At 45.4% G+C, this 19,647-nt stretch overlaps 2 protein-coding genes across 19 annotated transcripts in view; both read left to right on the forward strand.

Moving 5' to 3' along the window:
- HACL1 (2-hydroxyacyl-CoA lyase 1) overlaps positions 1–10,778 on the forward strand; it is a 110,858-nt gene extending 100,080 nt beyond the window's left edge. For both annotated transcript variants that reach the window (XM_045385163.2, XM_045385165.2), the window contains one exon: positions 10,641–10,778. In XM_045385163.2, the coding sequence (XP_045241098.2) occupies positions 10,641–10,706 (66 nt within the window). In that variant the 3' untranslated portion in view covers positions 10,707–10,778. The remainder of the gene's footprint in view (positions 1–10,640) is intronic.
- The window catches only part of COLQ (collagen like tail subunit of asymmetric acetylcholinesterase), a 71,646-nt gene that overhangs the window by 20,785 nt on the left and 31,214 nt on the right, over positions 1–19,647 (forward strand). For 7 of the 17 annotated variants that reach the window (XR_012430664.1, XR_012430665.1, XM_074030982.1 and 4 more), the window contains 2 exons: positions 11,710–11,822; positions 13,044–13,145. Coding sequence is in view for 15 of the 17 variants with exons in the window: in XM_074030982.1 (XP_073887083.1) it covers positions 11,710–11,822; positions 13,044–13,145 (215 nt within the window). In the remaining 2 variants the exon portion in view is untranslated. Of the gene's footprint in view, positions 1–2,694; positions 2,796–10,721; positions 10,857–11,695; positions 11,823–13,043; positions 13,146–19,647 lie in introns of those variants that run through there. The other 10 variants (XM_045385168.3, XM_074030992.1, XM_065539375.2 and 7 more) reach the window with 7 other exon arrangements.

Raw genomic sequence — 19,647 nt, forward strand, 5'->3', positions numbered from 1 at the left:
CAGCAGGGACAGGAGCGCCTGGAACAGCTCCCAGGGATGTCGTATTCCAGAAGAGGTCTCTAGCCTGGCTGATAAATCCCAGAGCTGTAATTAAGACAAAATACTGTGAATGTGACACCTGCTGACAGCTGCAGGAAGGCCCCGGAAACTTGTATTGTGAATTAGATTTTGCAGGCAGCTCTGCCATGGTGAACTGGTGCCAGGCTAAGGCACCTGAGGGAACTTGAGGGCAAAGATTGCTCACTAAGGGGGAAGAGGGGAGATCCTTCACCCCTGTCTGGGAACCATCGATGTCTCAGGAATCACAGACCGTGGTAGATGCCAAAGCTGGGAAGGGGTTAGAGCTCATCTGGTCCAAGGCTTTCATTGTACATCTAGAAAAATCCAGACCCACAGGGGAAATGGGTTGACTTAGGTCACACGGTGAGTTAGTGCCAGGGCTAAAGACCAGGGCTCTTAATCCCAGTCTGGCACACTTGGCTGGAGAGCAGTTAAAAGTAGCTGAGCATACATCCAGAAATTTGACTTAAATTCAATGGTACGTGCTTGGGAAGACAGAGACGATGCCAGAGGATGAGACAAAGTTATAGACAGACAGACACAGAGACAGAGAGAGTAAGACGGAGACAGAAAAGAGAGCGGCAGAAGGAGAGAAACACAGAGAAGAGGCAGAAGATATTCGTGAGCCTGAACCATTAGGTTCAAATAGAGATTCAACACCTGCTAAGTTGGACAGGACCCCAGCAATCATCTAGTCCAGCTACTTTTGTTTTTACAATAATGAAACAAAGTACAGCTGAGTGGTTTACATATGTCAACCTTTTTAGAAAAAGTTTGATGCCATGTGGTTAAAGAAAAAAGTGCTTTTGGTGTGAAAAGTGGCAAAACTTCCATCTCTGGAGGTTTGTGAAATGAAATTTGAAAAATGAAGGGCTGTAAGAATATGACTGAGAATAGAGAAAGTTGGGAAAATGTGATGCAGATATTTCTGCAACTCTCTAGGACTCAGGACTGAGGACTCCCTGACCTTATTGCTACTTTCTCTGAGGTCTCAGACCCAGTTTCTGAGAAGGACAAAGGGGAATTCCCCAGAGAAGGAACACAGCCTAAGCCTCACCTCCCACTCCTCCCATCTTGACACAGCAAACCTCTGCTTTCAAGTATCAGCTGAAATGCCACCTCTTCCAGGAATCCTTCCTTGATATCTCACTTGGACCCGCTCCCCCTCAACTGTTACCCATTTCTTCCTTCTATAAAGCCCTTCAGGCATCCCTGCCCTATGTTAGCCACTCTTCTTTTTTGCCTTATACAACAGTTATCCAAGAATATGTCGATAAGAGAGCCCTTATTCTGTGCCAGGAATTCCAAAAGCTGTAGCTCTAATTCTCACAACAAATTATTAAAGTCGGCTTTGCATGCCCACTTTACAAGTAAGAAAGCTTAGACTCCAAAAGAATGAATAACTTCCTCAAGGTCACTCAGCTACTAAGTGGCAAAACCAGGACTTAAGCCCAACTTGGATGACTCCAGGGCCAGTACTCTTCCCATGAAACTGAACAACACATTCCAAGGGCAGGAACTGTGTCTAGTCATTGTATCTTCCACAATTTGGTACTTACTGTGTTTCTGAATGACTAAAACAGTAAATGAATGAATGAATGGACGTAAGTGTCCTTTCTTTCGAAGTTTATAGTGTAGGGCTTGGCAAGCTACAGCCTGTGGGCCAAATCCAGCCTGCCTCCTATTTTTGTATAAACTTTTATAAAACATGGCCACACTCATTCCTTTATGTATTGTCGATGGCTGCTTTCCTGTACAATGGCAAAGTGAGGTTGTAACAGAGACTGTGTGACCCACAAAGCCTAAATATTTACTGTGTGGCCCTTTATAGCAAAACTTTGCTGACTCCTGCTATAGCTTATGGTCTTTACTAAGCTGATTAAAACAACACTGCTTATTGCTAAGTAGTATAATAATGATCTTGTCTTTTATAATCTAAAATATTGTGTGTCCATGCTTGTGCACTGGGTGTGCCTATAAAGAACCAGATAGATTTAAATGTGTAACTGGTATATGCCACCTTATTATGTTATAGGCAGGCTTCATGCAAAAAGACTTGCCCACATGCCCTCTGGAAATCTATATATTTTGTTTGTTTGTGGTTTCGTTGTTGTTGTTGTTGTTTTGGTTACGTTTAGCTTTGTCAGCAACACTTTGACCCAGATGGGATGAGAGCTGAGACCCCTGGCCACGAAGGTCTTCCCTGAAGCAGAGGAGGGCAGGCTCCCTTTGGACAGTCTCGGTGGGGGTTGACTTTGAGGCTTACCAGAGCAGTATTGACAAGGCGGTTTTTGAGCCAAATGAAAAGCAGCCTGTTTGACTGACTGCTCTCCATTTCCTCTTGGCTTGCAGGGGCTAAGTATCCCCAGGCTCCCAACCTTATGTCCTCCCCTGGGCTGAAGGCACTCTTGTACTCCAGGCCTCCCCTACAGCAGTGTTCATGGGCAGCTGGAGCAGGGCTGCCTACCCATTGCTGCTCCCAGGAGCTGGCCCCAGACCCCTGGCATCTGGGGCAGAAACAACATCAGAGCAGGGATTGGCCAACTCCCACCCCTAATGCCAAACAGGCCAGGCACTGGGAGCACTCGGAGGCGTGACGAATCTCAGCCTGTCTCCGGCTAGTGTTCCCTGGCCAGTCCGCTTTGGGCCTTGCCTCACAATGACGGGCTCATCATTCAGCCTCGCTCATCTGCTCATCATTTCAGGACTGCTCTGTTACTCGGCAGGCTGCTTGGGTGAGTTGTGTGTGCATGTGGGTGTGCACGCAGATGCACATGCATTGTTTTGGAAAAAAGACTCTTGGAAAGCAGACTGTACTAGGAGGTTTCAGTAGCCTTTAAATTTTTTTAAGTTTTTTTTTCTTTCACAGGGCTGTTTCTCATTGTGAAAGCCTTTAAATTTTAAACTGCTCGGCCAGTGTTGAAATTGCAATGCAAAGGCGTTTCACAGTAGAGTTGGTGGGGACCTGGCGTACTTGCTCACGGGTGTGTGCACTTGTCTGTGTCCCTCTTGTGACCTTGACTTCAGGCTGGCGGGCTGGCAGCTGGTACCTTGGCTTGGAAGTAAAATTGTGCTCTGTGGTCTGGGCCCCCGCTGGCGTTGGGTGGCTGAGACACTCTGCATCACTCTTGAGTGGACTGCCTTGGGTAATGTGGCTCAGAGGCACAGCCACCAAACCACCAAATTGTTCTTTGCAGGCTGCATCTTTGCCTGCTCGGGGGCATACAGCAGAAGGCAAACTCTACCATGTTCTTTCAGAGAAGTTCAAATTATGTGCAACTTTTAGGATCAGAATTTGTTTCTCAAGGTTTGTTGTGGGGATTGAAGGAAAATTGTAGGGTTCAGCCTTCTCTGGAACAAGTGAATCGGGGGGAATTTTGGGCAAATTGTATTCAGTTAATGTAAGAACTTTACTGTAGCTGAGACTCAACTCACTACAATAAAGTCAAAGCACTCCAAGATGTCATAAAGCATATACCCCTTGGCCTTCTCTCTTCTCTTGGGTCTCTCTCTCTCATGCAAGTTCCCACAGGCAGGGAAAGGCCCCAAAGGAGGAGGAGGAAGTAAAAAGCTGACTAGTCCACCAACTGGACAGGCAGGTGCAGAACAGTTATGTGACTGCACTTGTAATTCTCCCAACCTGCTGAGGCAGGATGCTTATGTCAGTTCTTTCCTTTGGCAGTTTCTAATGACACATTTGTTGGGTTGAGGGGGTGGGAGGGAAGGCTACTTGATGGAAAAACAGAAGGCAGAAATGGAAAATGCTGTTTCCAGTAACCTATTGTGGGGCTGGCCTTGCAAGAGGGGAGATGAAGATGGACACAGTGGTGGTTCTGGTGTCATACTTATCTTAAAAAGGGACTAAAGGAGGCCAGGTGCAGTGGCTCACGCCTGTAATCCCAACACTTTAAGAGGCTAAGGCAGGCGGATCACCTGAGGTCAGGAGTTCGAGACCAGCCTGGCCAACATGACAAAACCCTGTGTCTACTAAAAATACAAAAATTAGCCAGGCATGGTGGCACACGCCTATAATCCCAGCTACTCAGGAGACTGAGGTACGAGAGTGGCTTGAACCCGGGAGGCGGAGGTTTCAGTGGGCCGAGAATGCACCACTGCACTCGAGCCTGAGCAACATTGTGAGACTTCGTCTCAAAAAAAAAAAACAAAAAAGACTAAAGGACTTTGGAGATGATTCGGACAAAACTCCTTGTGGTACAGATGAGGAAACTAAGTTTCAGATTGAGTAAGCCAGTTGTACTGGCTCACATGGCCACTTGCACCCGGACTTAACACTCTTTGATTCAAATTCATGTCTTTCCAAGAGTAAATTGGAGAGAATCTCTTTCCAAAGATGTGCCTCAGTTTCTTGAAATGAAACAGGAGAAAGTCTCCTTTTCAAGAACGGCTATTGAGTCCAAAGGGTAAAATCAGCATCATCAACAGCAGAAGCCCCAAACACTTGCCCAAAGCCTGCATTAAACAGTTACGCAGAATTTGGCAATGCACTGGCCACATACAACATGACCTTGATGTCTTTAAGTTGGGGCATGAGGTCCTGAAGTTCCGTGGTGGTTGACGTTTCCAAGGCAGCTGCCTGGTGCTGAGCCACGTACTGCACCCGGGTTTCTGCGGCTCCACCGAGGTACGCACAGGATTGCTTTCAATACAACGGAGCCTTCCGGGGCTTTTCCAGACTGGAGCCTGAGCTCAGACACGATTCTACAGAGATGGTCCATGATACAGACCCACAGGCCACTCGGATGACACCAAAATAGACATGTGAAGTCCTGGCTTAGTTGACTGGGAGGGAGGAGGGAGGGGGAAGCTGCTCCCTACACGTCCACCTGATGGAAATATTCTGAGCAGGAATGAGCTGTAAATAAACTAGGCTCCTAAAAACAAACAGCTCCAGGGCGTCAGGGGAGGGCAGAAATAGATGGCCTTCCCCTGCTGGGAAGAAAGTGGGTCAAGGGGGAAAGGGTGAGGGGAATGGGGTGGGGGAGCGGAACAATGCAGAGGCCTCAGCCAGAAATGCAGCTGATAATTTGTGGTCACTGAAGAGGTCTCCAGTTTCCAGGAAGAAAGGAGAGAAGTGATTGCTTTAAATGATACAAGGTCCTTCATCAGTGGAAGACCACACAGGGTGCTGGGTGAAGGAAGGCACTGGAGGCCATATATGGTCTGGAAAAATAATGGTGATGAATGCATATTAGCAGTGTGGGCCTGCCAGCTTCCCAGGTGCTTTTGGAACACTGCAGCCTCAGCCCTTAGCTGTGTGCTGAGGCAAAAGACAAGCAAAGGAGAAACTGTAGCCAGGGGACCTTAAAAACATTCTGGGATTGGTGTGAGCCTGCCAGCCTCCTCCACCCTACAACTGAAGCTGCCCACTCCTAGCTACTCAACCCTCTAGGAAACTTGGAGAAGTTGAAGAGGAATACATTGGCATTAATGTCAAGTTCTGGAACAATGTATCCGTATTATTCTACCACTGAGAAAAGTAGCCCATGGCAGCTGGAGCTGCCCTGACACTCAGAGCTCAGCCTGGTGTTTTGCAACACAGAAGCGATGTCACAGAACACCATCATCAGACAGGGTCACCCTGTGATGGATCGAGACGAAAATAAGAATCACTCAATCACAACTGAACATAGACGAAAACAGGACTATCATCCAACCACAAAAATGACTAAACATTCTCCAGTCCTTGCTAATATGAGTGATTACTGCTGTTTAAAAAACCAATCACAGCTTTAGTCTTGCTCCACTCTCTTCTTCTAGATGTGAATTAAGATACTCAATTATAGAATGACCCTTTCTTCCTGATGACATCCAATTCAGAGTGAAGCCATACTTCATTTCCTCATAGTGTCCGCTCAATCACCTAGCAAGAGCCCAACCCTAGGATCAGTCCTTCCCAGCATCCTCTAACTGAGATGCCCCACGGTTCCTTCTCGTGTGTGTTCTACCTCTTTGCAGTGAGTCAGTAAACCCAGCTTGGTTCCCTGAAGCCTTTGCTTGGAGGTCACTGATGCTTTAGCCCCAAGTTGTTGTTATGGGACCTTCATTTCTACCACATGCAGTCATGGTGTAGAGCTCAAGAGAAAGGGCTCTGGAACTAGACTGCCTGGCTCTGTCACTTACTAGCTATATGACTTCGGACAAATTGCTTAACCTCTTTGCCTCAGTTAATAGATCTGTAAAATGGAGATGATGATAACAAAAGTAGTACCTAGCTTTTAGGGTTGCTGTGAGGATTAGGTGAATTTATATGTGTGAATCACTTAAATGGTGCCTTGCATGTGGTGTTTGTCACTATTAATTCAGCAAATGTTTGTGGAGTGTCTAGTGTATGTGAGATACAGTGCTAGACCCTGAGGATAAAAGCTGGCTCCTGCTCTCCCAGAAAGCACAGTTTGGTCAGAGGGATACAAGGAAATAGTTTTTCCCCTTGGAGAAAACCTAGCATAGGGGTAAAACCAGAGAAAAATATAGCAGGGCCACTCAATCTTGGCCTGGGAAGTCAAGGAAAGCTTCCTGTTAGAGGCAACACCTGAACACTTCTTGATGGACTGCTTATGGAAGGGCAGGGAGTGGGGTATAAGCAGCAGGCCTCTGGGCTCTGCAAGCCTTTCCAACTACAGATGCCATTTAGGTACTTTCTGCGTCCCACAAGGCCTGGCCCAGTGCCTGGCAGAGTGTGCTCAAATGAATAAATGTCTAATACTCATAAACTAGTGCCTGCTGTGACTTTTCTTTCTCAAACTCTGACCATTGTTGCCCTGGGTCCCCTGCAACTTCAAAACCACCCTTGATTCTCCCTGCTCTTTCCCTCCTGCAACACGTTGGTCCCCAGTTTCTCTGCATCAGTCCCTCCCTTCCTTTCCCGTGCCCTGCTGTATGCTCCCATTCTCCAAGACTGTCCTCCACACACCTGCACCTTCCCTGCACACAGTGTTCTCCAGCACCATTTTGATCCTGTTACTCCTTTACCCTGCACCTGCCGTGGCTTCCTACGACTTTCCGATTAAAGCTTAAACCCAGCCGGGTGCGGTGGCTCACATCTGTAATCCCAGCACTTTGGGAGGCCGAGGCGGGCGGATCACGACGTCGGGAGATGGAGACCATCCTGGCTAACACGGGGAAACCCTGTCTCTACTAAAAATACATAAAATTAGCCGGGCGCGGCGGCGGGCGCCTGTAGTCCCAGCCACTCAGGAGGCTGAGGCAGGAGAATGGCATGAACCCAGGAGGCTGAGTTTGCAATAAGCCGAGATCGCACCACTGCACTCCAGCCTGGGCGATAGAGCAAGACTCGGTCTCAAAAAAAAAAAAAAATATTAAACTCCTTTGTGGGGTATCCAAAATGGCATGATCTAGCCCCAAATTAACTTTCCAGCTTTCCCTGCATCCTGACCCCAACACCCACTGTTCCTCCTCTTCATTAGGCGACCACCTTAAAGTGTCTTGCCTCTGTGCTGTGTTTAACGTTTTTTTGTTTGTTTGTTTGTTTGAGATGGAGTTTCACTCTTGCCTGGGCTGGAGTGCAATAGCACAATCTCAGCTCACTGCAACCTCTGCCTCCCAAGTTCAAGCGATTCTCCTGCCTCAGCCTCCCGAGTAGCTGGGATTACAAGCGTGTGCCACCACGCCCAGCAAATTTTTGTATTTTCAGTAGAGATGGGGTTTCACCATTTGGTCAGGCTGTTCTTGAACTCCTGACCTTAAGTGATCTGCCCACCTCAGCCTCCCAAAGTGTTGGGATTACAGGTGTCAGCCACTACGCCTGGCCTGTTTGACATATTTTGGAGCACCTGTCTGCCTTGCCTTCTTCAGGAGAAACTCCTCCCATAGCCTCTGTTGAGCTGGTGACAGACTCTGAGATCCTGCTAACGACTGGATCTGAGCCCGGTCCAGGGCAGGCTCTGCTCAGCTCCCCCCATGACCTGTCACCTGGCTGGGCAAACAGATTCCCTGTGGTGGATGTTTGAACTAAGACCCACAAGGGGATGTTCCAGACAAAACAGATGGGGGAGGTAAAAGAGGTGAGGCAAGACTGGGTCAGCCGTCATGGGAAGATGGGCGTGAAGACGCCAGAGAAGATGGAATGGATCAGATGCGCAGAAAGAAGCATAAAAAGGGAGATGGGGGGCGGGGGATGGAGGAAGGTAAGAGAAATACCAGGACAGTGTCATGCTCCATTGACTCACTGGCTCCAGCTCTTTCTGACAGTTGTTAACTTTACGATAAATCTCCTTTTTCCCCAGAGCCCACGTGAGGGAAGCTCTGCTTCTCACAATCCAAGTAGCCCTGAATGGAACACGGTCTCTCTCCTGCCATTCCTCCCGCTCCCCGGGGAGCCTCCCCTCCTTCCATCATCCACCTCCCCAGCTGGCCCTTCAAGGCCTCGCTCAAGTACCCGTGACTTCCCCAGATATTTTTGTGGTCTGGAAGACTTCCTGTCTGAATTCTCCTTGCTCTTCCAGAATTAGCACGAGTTCCATCTTTCCCAAAAGATGGCCAGGTCCATCCCAGCTGGTGGCCACCTGTTGTTCCTGTTTTTGTGAATTCCTTCAGTCCCTCATTAACTTGTATGACCTAGAATGGATGCTGCTTTGGTGTTGGGTGTTGGGTTCTATGGAACTTTTTGTGACCAAGCTAAGCACCAAGCATTAGATAGGCCAACAGTTTTCACTGGGGCCGTTTTGGAAATTTTCAAGGTATTTTTAGTTGTTTCAAAGGCCGGGATGGGTAGCACCACTGTGTTTGTTGAGCTGGGTCAGGAGTGAGAGCTATCTTGCAAAGGGTGAGACAGAATTGTCCCACATCCTACATGACTTTGAAATGTCCCAAGGAACATTCATACCTATATATAATTACCTCATTCTATAACTGAATTCTCTTTTACACAGCATTTTTAAAGCACTGTTGTAATATAAATTGAGTTTTCTAAGACTACAATTACAGAGTAATGGTTGTGCTTTGTCTAGTTGGGAATTTTACCCAGTGTTATTTATGATTTCAGAAAATCACATCACATGGTGGACACATTCCTTGTAGCATGGGAGTTGCCAATACCATAATCTGTATTTGAGCTGTTGCATTCACTGTGATTTCACATAAGTGCAAGCATCAAACTACAGCATTATGTATTCTAATATTGTGTCTGACCACTTATAATCAAAATGTTTACTTTTATATCATAAGTCACTTTTTTTTTCTTTCTTTCTTTCTTTCTTTTTTTCTTTTATTTTTTGAGATGGAGTCTCGCTCTGTTGCCAGGTTGGAGTAATCTCAGCTCACTGCAACCTCCACCTCCCAGGTTCAAGCAATTCTCCTGCCTCAGCCTCCTGAGTAGCTAGGACTACAGGCACACGCCACCATGCTCAGCTAATTTTTGTATTTTTAGTAGAGATGGGGTTTCACCATGTTGACCAGGATGGTCTCCATCTCTTGACCTCGTGATCTGCCCGCCTCGGCCTCCCAAAGTACTGGGATTACAGGCATGAGCCACCACGCCTGGCCCATAAATCACTTTCTTATATTTTTCTTTTATGTAGAATTAAGAGCACGATATTGGTTTTTTAAATCGTGTGTCAGTGTGCTGTATTATTTATGAATTTCATTTCCAGATAATAAAGGTGTCTTTACACAATATTTCCCATAAAAGGTCGCATTGGGCCTGAGAGGGCTGAGGGCCTTTGGCACAGGCCAGTGGAATGCTCCATCATCAAGGGTGCTAGGAAGTGTGTGTGCACAGAGCCACCATTCCTGTGGACACCGCGTGACCTGGCGACTTCTGGGGAGCACTCAGCCCTTGTCTAGTGTCTGAGGCAGGTCCTGGAGCACAAAGTGGAGATGGTTGGCAGATGCTGGCCCCTGGGAGATAAGACAGAAAAGTGGGTTCAAGGCTGAGAGCATGTGGTGGTCAACCTGGCGCGCGTGTTCTGTGAGGTCAGAGGTATTGTGAAGGGGTGGAAGCGAAGGTACATCGTGACACCAAAACTGAGAACTGAAAAAGCATAGCTTTGGGTGATTATGGATATTGCTGCTATGAACATTTTAGTGCATACATTTTGGTGAAAACACACCCATTTTTTTTTTCAGGGCCATTTCAAGAGAAATTTTTACTTGTTGGTATAAAAATAAAACTATAACCATTCAAGCTGGCTCTTAACTAAAAAGTTTATCTTGAAACATTTGCAGTAACTCCCACTGGATTCATTAGTTAGGGACACAAATCAGGGCTGTCTCAGGGCAAACACCAGAGAACACATATATGGTCCTGGCCAATGCACATCATTCAGAGATACTGGGGAGGAGATTCAAGCTTGGAGTCAGAACCTGAAATTTTAAAGATCACTTGCAATCATGATTCCGGATACACCCACTTTTCTATTGGTAGAAACCTAGGAGTGAAATTGCTGGGCTAAAGTGTATGTCTATGTTCAGCTTTAATAGAAGATAACAAGCAATTTTCCAAAGAGGTTGCATCGGTTTACATTCTGGCCAGCTAATGTGTGATAGTTGTGGTTGTTCCACATCCTTGCCACATTTCTTATATTCTGTCCTTTTCATTTTAGCCATTCTGGTGGATGTATAGTTGTATCAACCCAATGAACATCAGCAGTGTTCAGCAGAATGGATGAGCAGGTTGTGATATAGTCGCTCAGTGGGACTCTATTCAGCAGTAACAATGATAAACAACAACCTAGATGATTCCCATAGACAACATGTTAAGAAAGAGAAACCAAAGACAGGAGTTCGTATTGTATGATTCCATTTACATAAAGTGCAAGGTTAGTCAAAATGAATCTCTGGTGTTAAAATTCAGGATGGGAAGGGGTGCAGAGATTGGAGCTTGAAGGAGCTTCTGGGTGCTGGGGGATGCTGTTTGTTGACCTGGGTGCTGGTTTCTAGGATTCGTCCACCTTGTGGAGATTTATTGGGCTGTAACTTATTGATCTGTGTGCTTTTTGTAAGGCATACTTCAACATTGAACATTTACTAACATTGAACATGGATGAGACTTTTTGTAAAAATAAAGCTACAAAGGTTCAGGGCCCTCCCTTCATTTCCCGACACTGTGGATTAGGCTACCCATATACTGAGACATTAAACCGTAATTCTCCAGTGACATGAGTGACACGTGAATGTGTTTGTAAAGTCTAGAGTCAATATATGTGTTTTAAATCATGGGTGCGGGTGTCCTGTAAGTAATGCTGCCACTGGCCCTGGCTGCCTCCCTGTCTGAACAATTTCCTTCTGAGTACAATATTAAAGTCATTAGCAAGCACTTTCTTCTCCTCAACTTCTGAGGGCATATGATGAGTCTGTTTGAACTTTACATTTCCTGCTACATCTACAAAGTAACAAGTCAGTATCTGAGGAAGGAGAAATGAACCTTATAATGGTCACAGTGTCCAGACAAGTTATCTGCTTCTTTATGAACCATTTTAATCCAGCAAAGGCAAGGGCAAGGGCATAATTGCTATGTCAAGTAGCCGACAGGAGGCCCACCCACATCCAACAGGCTAGAAATTAGGATTTGGAAGTCTGGGGTGGCAGGATGGGTCTTCCCTGGGCACGGTGGGTGTGACAGAGGCCCCAGCACTGACCACATGCTAAGGAGCAGCAGTTTTCTCTGAACAGCCCTTCCTGGCCTGGATCAGAAGAAGCGTGGTGGCCACAAAGCATGCTGCCTGCTGACACCCCCTCCACCACCACTGTTCCCACCACCATTCTTCAGAGGTGGCCGAAGTCCGGTGAGTACTTTGGGATTTATGAGAGGAAAAAAAAAGTGCAGGCTACTCATTTGCACACCACACAGCCCCGCCTGCCTGCCCCACTCCACCTGAGCTGCCTCCGGAATCTTGTGAGAGCCTCAACCCTCCACGGTCACCCAGAGGTTGAGCCCTGGAATGGACATTTTGCAGTTCCTGGGGTGTATCCATTCTCCAAATATCTTAAATAAATGATGGAGGGAGGGAGATTCTTCTCGGCAGGAATTGGATTTGGCAAAGTTTCTCATCTTCTCAAAAACCAGGAGGTGAATTTATAATATAACTTCCTGGGTTCCCATCAGCTGCTCAAATATGGAATTTCCCCTTCTGTTTTTCTTCTTCCCAAGTGTTTATGAAATTCCCTTCTGCAGTCCGTGTCTAACACAGACCATTTCCATGAGGTGACTCAGGAAATTGTTCTCCTGTAGCCACACTGAGGTGTGACAGGGAGCAGAATTTGGAAAGAAAGGACTAGGTGAGGAAAAGAACAAGATTCAGGAAACTGGCCTAGAAGGCAGCAGCCAGAGCATTCTGAGAACTTGGGATTCTCAGCTCTTTCCCAACACTGCTTCTCCTGTGCTGTCCAATTCAGGAGCCACTAGCCGTATGTAGCTATCTGGCACTTGCAGTGTGGCTAGTTCAAGTTGAGATGTGCTGTAAGTGTAAAATACACACTGGATTTTGAAAGAATTAGTATGAAAAAAGAATGTAAACTATCTCATTAGTTCACTTTCTAATATTGAATATATGTTAAAATGATAATATTTGGGTTTTGTTGGGTTAAATAAAGTATATTATTAAAATTAATTTCACTTTTTTCTTTTTAGCTTCTTGAAAGGTAAAAATGTGACTACTAGACAATTTAAAATTACAATGTTGCTCTTACTGGTGGCTCACGTTAGTTATGTTTCCACTGGACATGCCAACCTAGACATTGGATAGAGGCCCCTGAAATGAGCTTCCTAACTCTATCCAAAGTGGCTGCAATTTGTCTGTAATTCACACAAGCCAGGTTTGTCTCAAGAGCAGATGAGAGAACAGAAACTGGTAGCCCAAGATGTCATCTTCTTGGGGCAGTCATTGGGGTGTCAGGGAACTGCCAGGCTTAGAGACCTGAACCCAGAGCAGGTCTGTGTCCAGGATGGTGACCCTTCCTCTGTCCCCTACGCCTGACCTCTAACTCTGTGTTGCTTTGTACTGAAGCTTCTCTCCCCAGACATGAAGAATCTCATCCTGGAACTGGAGACCTCGCAGTCCCCGTGCATGCAAGGCTCGCTAGGCTCCCCTGGGCCTCCCGGCCCCCAGGTTGGTACACTCTACCGGACCCCTCTTGCTGTCTTCTGTTTAGAGCAGGAAAGCCCACTGCACAGAGCCTCTTAGTGTCTGCTCCTTCTCATGTGATACAAAGCTGTTTTTCCTTCTCTCGCTAACTTCCTGCTCCAAAGCCACATGGTTAGAACACTGGCTCTTTGCTAGGTAAATTCTGGCCTCCTGACCTTGATTTCCTCATCTATGCAATGGGGATAATAATTGTCCCTACAGTACTGAATTTTGGGGGAATCAAATGAGGATGCTACCTCTATGGATATGGTTTTTATTAGTTACAATCAGACAAACACTTGATGATGGTGCCCCTTTTGTAACCATTGACCCGTCCTGTGGACCAGAGCTGCCTGTGTTCAGCACAGGGAAGTGGAGGCGCAGAGGAGATTGTTTCCTGCCTCACTGGGCCCCCAGGTGTTGCTACCAAGTAGCCCGCCCCTGCCCACCAAAGCTAAAGGGGAGAGTGAGAAATAGGCAAAATGCTGGAGAAAGGATTTCTAGACACACAAGGGTACCCTCCAGAAACCCCACCCCACAGACTCCTGGCCCTGTGGCCTGCCTCCAAGAGGGTGCTCCATCGGTGAGGGACAGCTGGGCCTGAGCCTTCCATGGGGAGGAGAAAGAGGGTGTAAGGAGCAGTTAGTTACCCAGGTGCCTTCCCATGCAGGGGGCATAAAAATGACATCACCCACCTGGGTAAACCCTCGTGTGGCTTCCAGACACTTGAAGGCTCACCTGGATTACAAAGCTCCACAGGAGGGGACTCCAGCCTGTATCTCCTACGTCACTTCCTACCTCCATTGTCTCCTTGACTCAGCCACAGTGACCATCTCTCACGTTCTCAAACACTCCAAACTTGCTTTAGCCACAGGGCCTTTGCACTTGTGGTCCCTGCTGTTTGGAATGTTCTTCTTTCTGGTTTTGATCATGGCCAGCTCCTGTTGGCCACTCAGTACTCAGCTTCCATGCCACCTCCTTAGAAGTGCCTTCTTCTACCACCCACTCAACCACTTAGTCTAAAGTAGTCTCCTGCCCGCACCCACCACCACAATCACTCTCTGCCACAATGACCTATTTTAATTCTCTGCATGATTTTATCATCCTATTACGATGTTCTTATTTGTTTTTCTGTTCCTGGTCTCCCCTCTGTAAAACGTAAGCTCAATGGCAGGGGTTGGCAAACTATATCTGTGGATCAAATCCTGCAGCAAAGTTTCAATAAAATGTTGAAGTTTTATTGTCTGTGGCTGCTTTTGCACGACAAAGGCAGAGTTGAGTAGTTGTGACAGAGACCAAATGTGACCCACAAAGCCTAAGATACTGACAATGTAACCTTCTAAAGAAAACGTGTGTCAAGCCTTGGTCTGTGGGAACAGAGACATTGTCCATCTCGCTCACTATTATATTGCCCGTCTACAACAGTGCACGGGGTCGGGATAGGTTCTCCATAATTACTTGTTGGATACAAGAAAGAAAACAGGACTTTGAACCCAGAGTTGGCCAGAGGCTGACACAGAGAAGCTGGGAAGCCTGCAGAAAAGCAAGATGAGAATCTTTCGAGGTGCATTTCTATCTTCCCACCTTCAGCCAGTCTACTCTAACAGGTCTCAGGCATGCTAGAACCCATGGAATATAGAAAAGAAAAGGGGGACTTTCTGCTGACCTCAGGACAGTGGCTCTCTGGTCACACACATCTGTAACCTCGTGCAATCCCCTTTGAAGCACCTGGAGGCTGTGTTGCCCAACTGCAGGGTCCTGTGTAGCCACCTTCATGTCCTTAGAACACAGTGTGGATGCTGTCCCTACTCAAAGTGAGGTCTGTGAACCAGCAACATTGGTATCATATAGGAAGCTGGCTAGAAATGCAGAATCTCATCCCCCTGACAAATTCATTCTATCAGAATCTGCATTCTAACAAGATACCGCCCCTCCACCAAGTGAACGGAGTGAGTCATCTGCACATTAAAGTTGGAGAGGCAATGAGCTAGTGTACAATGACCTTGTGAAATAGTTCTAGTCCACTTCAAGAAACAGAAAGGACTAAGGTTTGGAAGAATCAAGAGAATGGAATGAAAACCCCCCTCTTCCCTATCCAAAAATAGAAGGTGAAGAAACCAAAGATAGTGGTTCTCAAACTTATCTACACATTACAATTCCCTGGGGGAGCTTCAAAAATTACCAATGCTTGTTCCTCCTCCCCTGAGATTGGTATTTATTATTATTATCATTATTATTATTAGAGAGAGGGTCTCACTGTGCCACCTAGGTTAGAGTGCAGTGACTTGATCGCAGCTAACTGCAGCCTCCACTTCCCAGGCTTAAGTGAGCCTCCTATATCAGCCTCCCACAGGAGGTGGGACCACAGGTGCACATGCCATCATGCCTGGCTAATTTCTTAATATTTTGTAGAGACAGGGTCTCACCACATTGACCAGGTTGGTCTCAAACTCCTGGGCTCAAGCAGTCCTCCCACATTGGCCTCCCACAGTGCTGAGATTATAGGCATAAGCCACCCCACCCAGCCTGAGGTTGTTATTTAATTGGGCTGGGTTGGGGCCTGGGCTTTGGGATTTTTCAAACATCTCCAGAGAATTGTAATATGCTGATAGACTTGGGAACCACTGGCTAAGGGGAGCTGTTGTTATTTGGACAAGTTTTATAGAAATCATATTTCAGGGAGGGAGGTTCCAAGATGGCTAAATAGGAACAGCTCCAGTCTACAGCTCCCAGCATGAATGATGCAGAAGATGGGTGATTTCTGCATTTCCAACTGAGTTTTGAAGAGAGTAGTGGTTCTCCCAGCATGGAGTTTGAGATCTGAGAACGGACAGACTACCTCCTCGAGTGGGTCCCTGACCTCCAAGTAGCCTAACTGGGAGACACCTCCTAGTAGGGGCTGACTGACACCTCATACAGCTGGGTGCCCCTCTGAAATGAAGCTTCCAGAGGAAGGATCAGGCAGCAATATTTGCCATTCTGCTGTTTTGCAGCCTCTGCTGGTGATACCCAGGCAAACAGGATCTGGAGTGGACCTCCAGCAAACTCCAACAGACCTGCAGCTGAGGGTCCTGACTGTTAGAAGGAAAACTAACAAACAGAAAGGACATCCACACCAAAATCCCATCTGTACATCACCGTCATCAAAGACCAAAGGTAGATAAAACCACAAAGATGGGGAGAAACCAGAGCAGAAAAGCTGAACATTCTAAAAATCAGAGCACCTCTTCTCCTCCAAAGGAATGCAGTTCCTCGCTAGCAATGGGACAAAGCCTGACGGAAAATGACTTTGACGAGTTGAGAGAAGAAGGCTTCAGACGATTGGTAATAATAAACTACTCTGAGCTAAAGGAGGATGTTCGAACCCATCGCAAAGATGCTAAAAACCTTGAAAAAAGATTAGATGAATGGCTAACTAGAATAAACAGCATAGAGAAGACCTTAAATGACCTGATGGAGCTGAAAACCATGACACGAGAACTACATGACGCATGCACAAGCTTCAGTAGCCAATTCAATCAAGTGGAAGAAAGGGTATCAGTGATTGAAGTCAAATGAATGAAATGAAGCGAGAAGAGAAGTTTAGAAAAGAGTAAAAAGAAATGAACAAAGCCTTCAAGAAATATGGGACTATGTGAAAAGACCAAATCTATGTCTGATTGGTGTACCTGAAAGTGACAGGGAGAATGGAATCAAGTTGGAAAATACACTTCAGGATATTATCCAGGAGAACTTCCCCATCCTAGCAAGGCAGGCCAACATTCAAATTCAGGAAATACAGAGAATGCCACAAAGATGCTCCTTGAGAAGAGCAACTCCAAGACACTTAATTGTCAGATTCACCAAAGTTGAAATCAAGAAAAAAATGTTAAGGGCAGCCAGAGAGAAAGGTCAGGTTACCCACAAAGGAAAGCCCATCAGACTAACAGCAGATCTCTTGGCAGAAACTCTACAAGCCAGAAGAGAGTGGGAGCCAATATTCAACAATCTTAAAGAAAAGAATTTTCAACCCAGAATTTCATATCCAGCCAAACTAAGCTTCATCAGTGAAGGAGAAATAAAATCCTTTACAGACAAACAAATGCTGAGAGATTTTGTCACCACCAGGCCTGCCTTACAAGAGCTCCTGAAGGAAGCACTAAACATGGAAAGGAACAACTGGTATCAGCCACCACAAAATCATACCAAACTGTAAAGACCATCAACACTATGAATAAACTGCATCAACTAATGAGCAAAATAACCAGCTAACATCATAATGAGAGGATCAAATTCACACATAACAATATTAACCTTAAATGTAAATGGGCTAAATGCTCCAATTAAAAGACACAGACTGGCAAATTGGATAAAGAGTCAAGACCCATCAGTTTGCTGTATTCAGGAGACCCATCTCACATGCAGAGACACACATAGGCTCAAAATAAAGGAATGGAGGAAGATCTACCAAGCAAATGGAAAACAAACCAAAAAAAAAGCAGGGATTGCAATCCTAGTCTCTAATAAAACAGACTTTAAACCAACAAATATCAAAACAGACAAAGAAGGCCGTTACATAATGGTAAAGGGATCAATTCAACAAGAAGAGCTAACTATCCTAAATATATATGCACCCAATACAGGAGCACCCAGATTCATAAAGTAAGTCCTTAGAGACCTACAAAGAGACTTAGACTCCCACACAATAATAACAGAAGACTTTAACACCCCACTGTCAACATTAGACAGATCAACGAGACAGAAAGTTAACAAGAATATCCAGGAATTGAACTCAGCTCTGCACCAAGCAGACTTAATAGACATCTACAGAACTCTCCACCCCAAATCAACAGAATATACATTCTCAGCTCCACATTGCACTTATTCCAAAATTGACCACATAGTTTGAAGTAAAGCACTCCTCAGCAAATGTAAAAGAACAGAAATTATAACAAACTGTCTCTGAGACCACAGTACAATCAAACTAGAACTCAGGATTAAGAAACTCAATCAAAACCACTCAACTGCATGGCAACTGAACAACCTGCTCCTGAATGACTACTGGGTACATAATGAAATGAAGGCAGAAATAATGATGTTCTTTGAAACCAATGAGAACAAACACACAACATACCAGAATCTCTGGGACACATTTAAAGCAGTGTGTAGAGGGAAATTTATAGCACTAAATGCCCACAAGAGAAAGCAGGAAAGATCTAAAACTGACACCCTAACATCATGAAAGTAGAGGAGCAAGAGCAAACACATTCAAAAGCTAGCAGAAGGCAAGAAATAACTAAGATCAGAGCAGAACTGAAGGAGATAGAGACACAAAAAAACAACCTTCAAAAAATCAGCGAATCAGGAGCTGGTTTTTTGAAAAGATCAACAAAATTGATAGAGCACTAGCAAGACTAATAAAGAAGAATAGAGAGAAGAATCAAATAGATGCAATAAAGAACGATAAAGGGGATATCACCACCAATCCCACAAAAATACAAACTACCATTAGAGAATACTATAAACACCTCTATGCAAATAAACTAGAAAATCTAGAAGAAATGGATAAATTCCTGGACACATACACCCTCCCAAGACTAAACCAGGAAGAAGTTGAATCCCTGAAGAGAACAATAACAGGCTCTGAAATTGAGGCAATAATTAATAGCCTACCAACCAAAAAAAGTCCAGGACCAGACAGATTCATAGCCAAATTCTACCAGAGTTACAAAGAGGACCTGGTACCATTTCTTCTGAAACTATTCCAATCAATAGAAAAAGAGGGAATCCTCCCTAACTCATTTTATGAGGCCAGCATCATCCTGATACCAAAGCCTGGCAGAGACACAACAAAAAAAGAGAATTTTAGACCAATATCCCTGATGAACATCGATGCAAAAATCCTCAATAAAATACTGGCAAACCGAATCCAGCAGCACATCGAAAAGCTTATCTACCATGGTCACGTGGGCTTCATCCCTGGGATGCAATGCTGGTTCAACATATGCAAATCAATAATCATAATCCGTCGTATAAACAGAACCAAAGACAAAAACCACATGATTATCTCAATAGATGCAGAAAAAATCCTTTGACAAAATTTAACAGCCCTTCATGCTAAAAACTCTCAGTAAACTAGGTATTGAGGGGATGTATCTCAAAATAATAAGAACTATTAATGACAAACTCACAGCCAATATCATACTGAATGGGCCAAAACTGGAAGCATTCCCTTTGAAAACTGGTGCAAGACAGGGATGCCCTCTCTCACTACTCCTATTCAACATGATGTTGGAAGTTCTGGCCAGGGCAATCAGGCAGGAGAAAGAAATAAAGGGCATTCAATTAGGAAGACAGGAAGTCAAATTGTCCCTGTTTGCAGATGACATTATTTTATATTTAGAAAACCCCATCATCTCAGCCCAAAATCTCCTTAAGCTGGTAAGCGACTTCAGCAAAGTCTCAGGATACAAAATCAATGTGCAAAAATTACAAGCATTCCTATACA

Source organism: Macaca fascicularis, chromosome 2, assembly GCF_037993035.2.
Source record: "Macaca fascicularis isolate 582-1 chromosome 2, T2T-MFA8v1.1".
In the NCBI taxonomy this organism is placed as follows: Eukaryota; Metazoa; Chordata; class Mammalia; order Primates; family Cercopithecidae; genus Macaca; species Macaca fascicularis.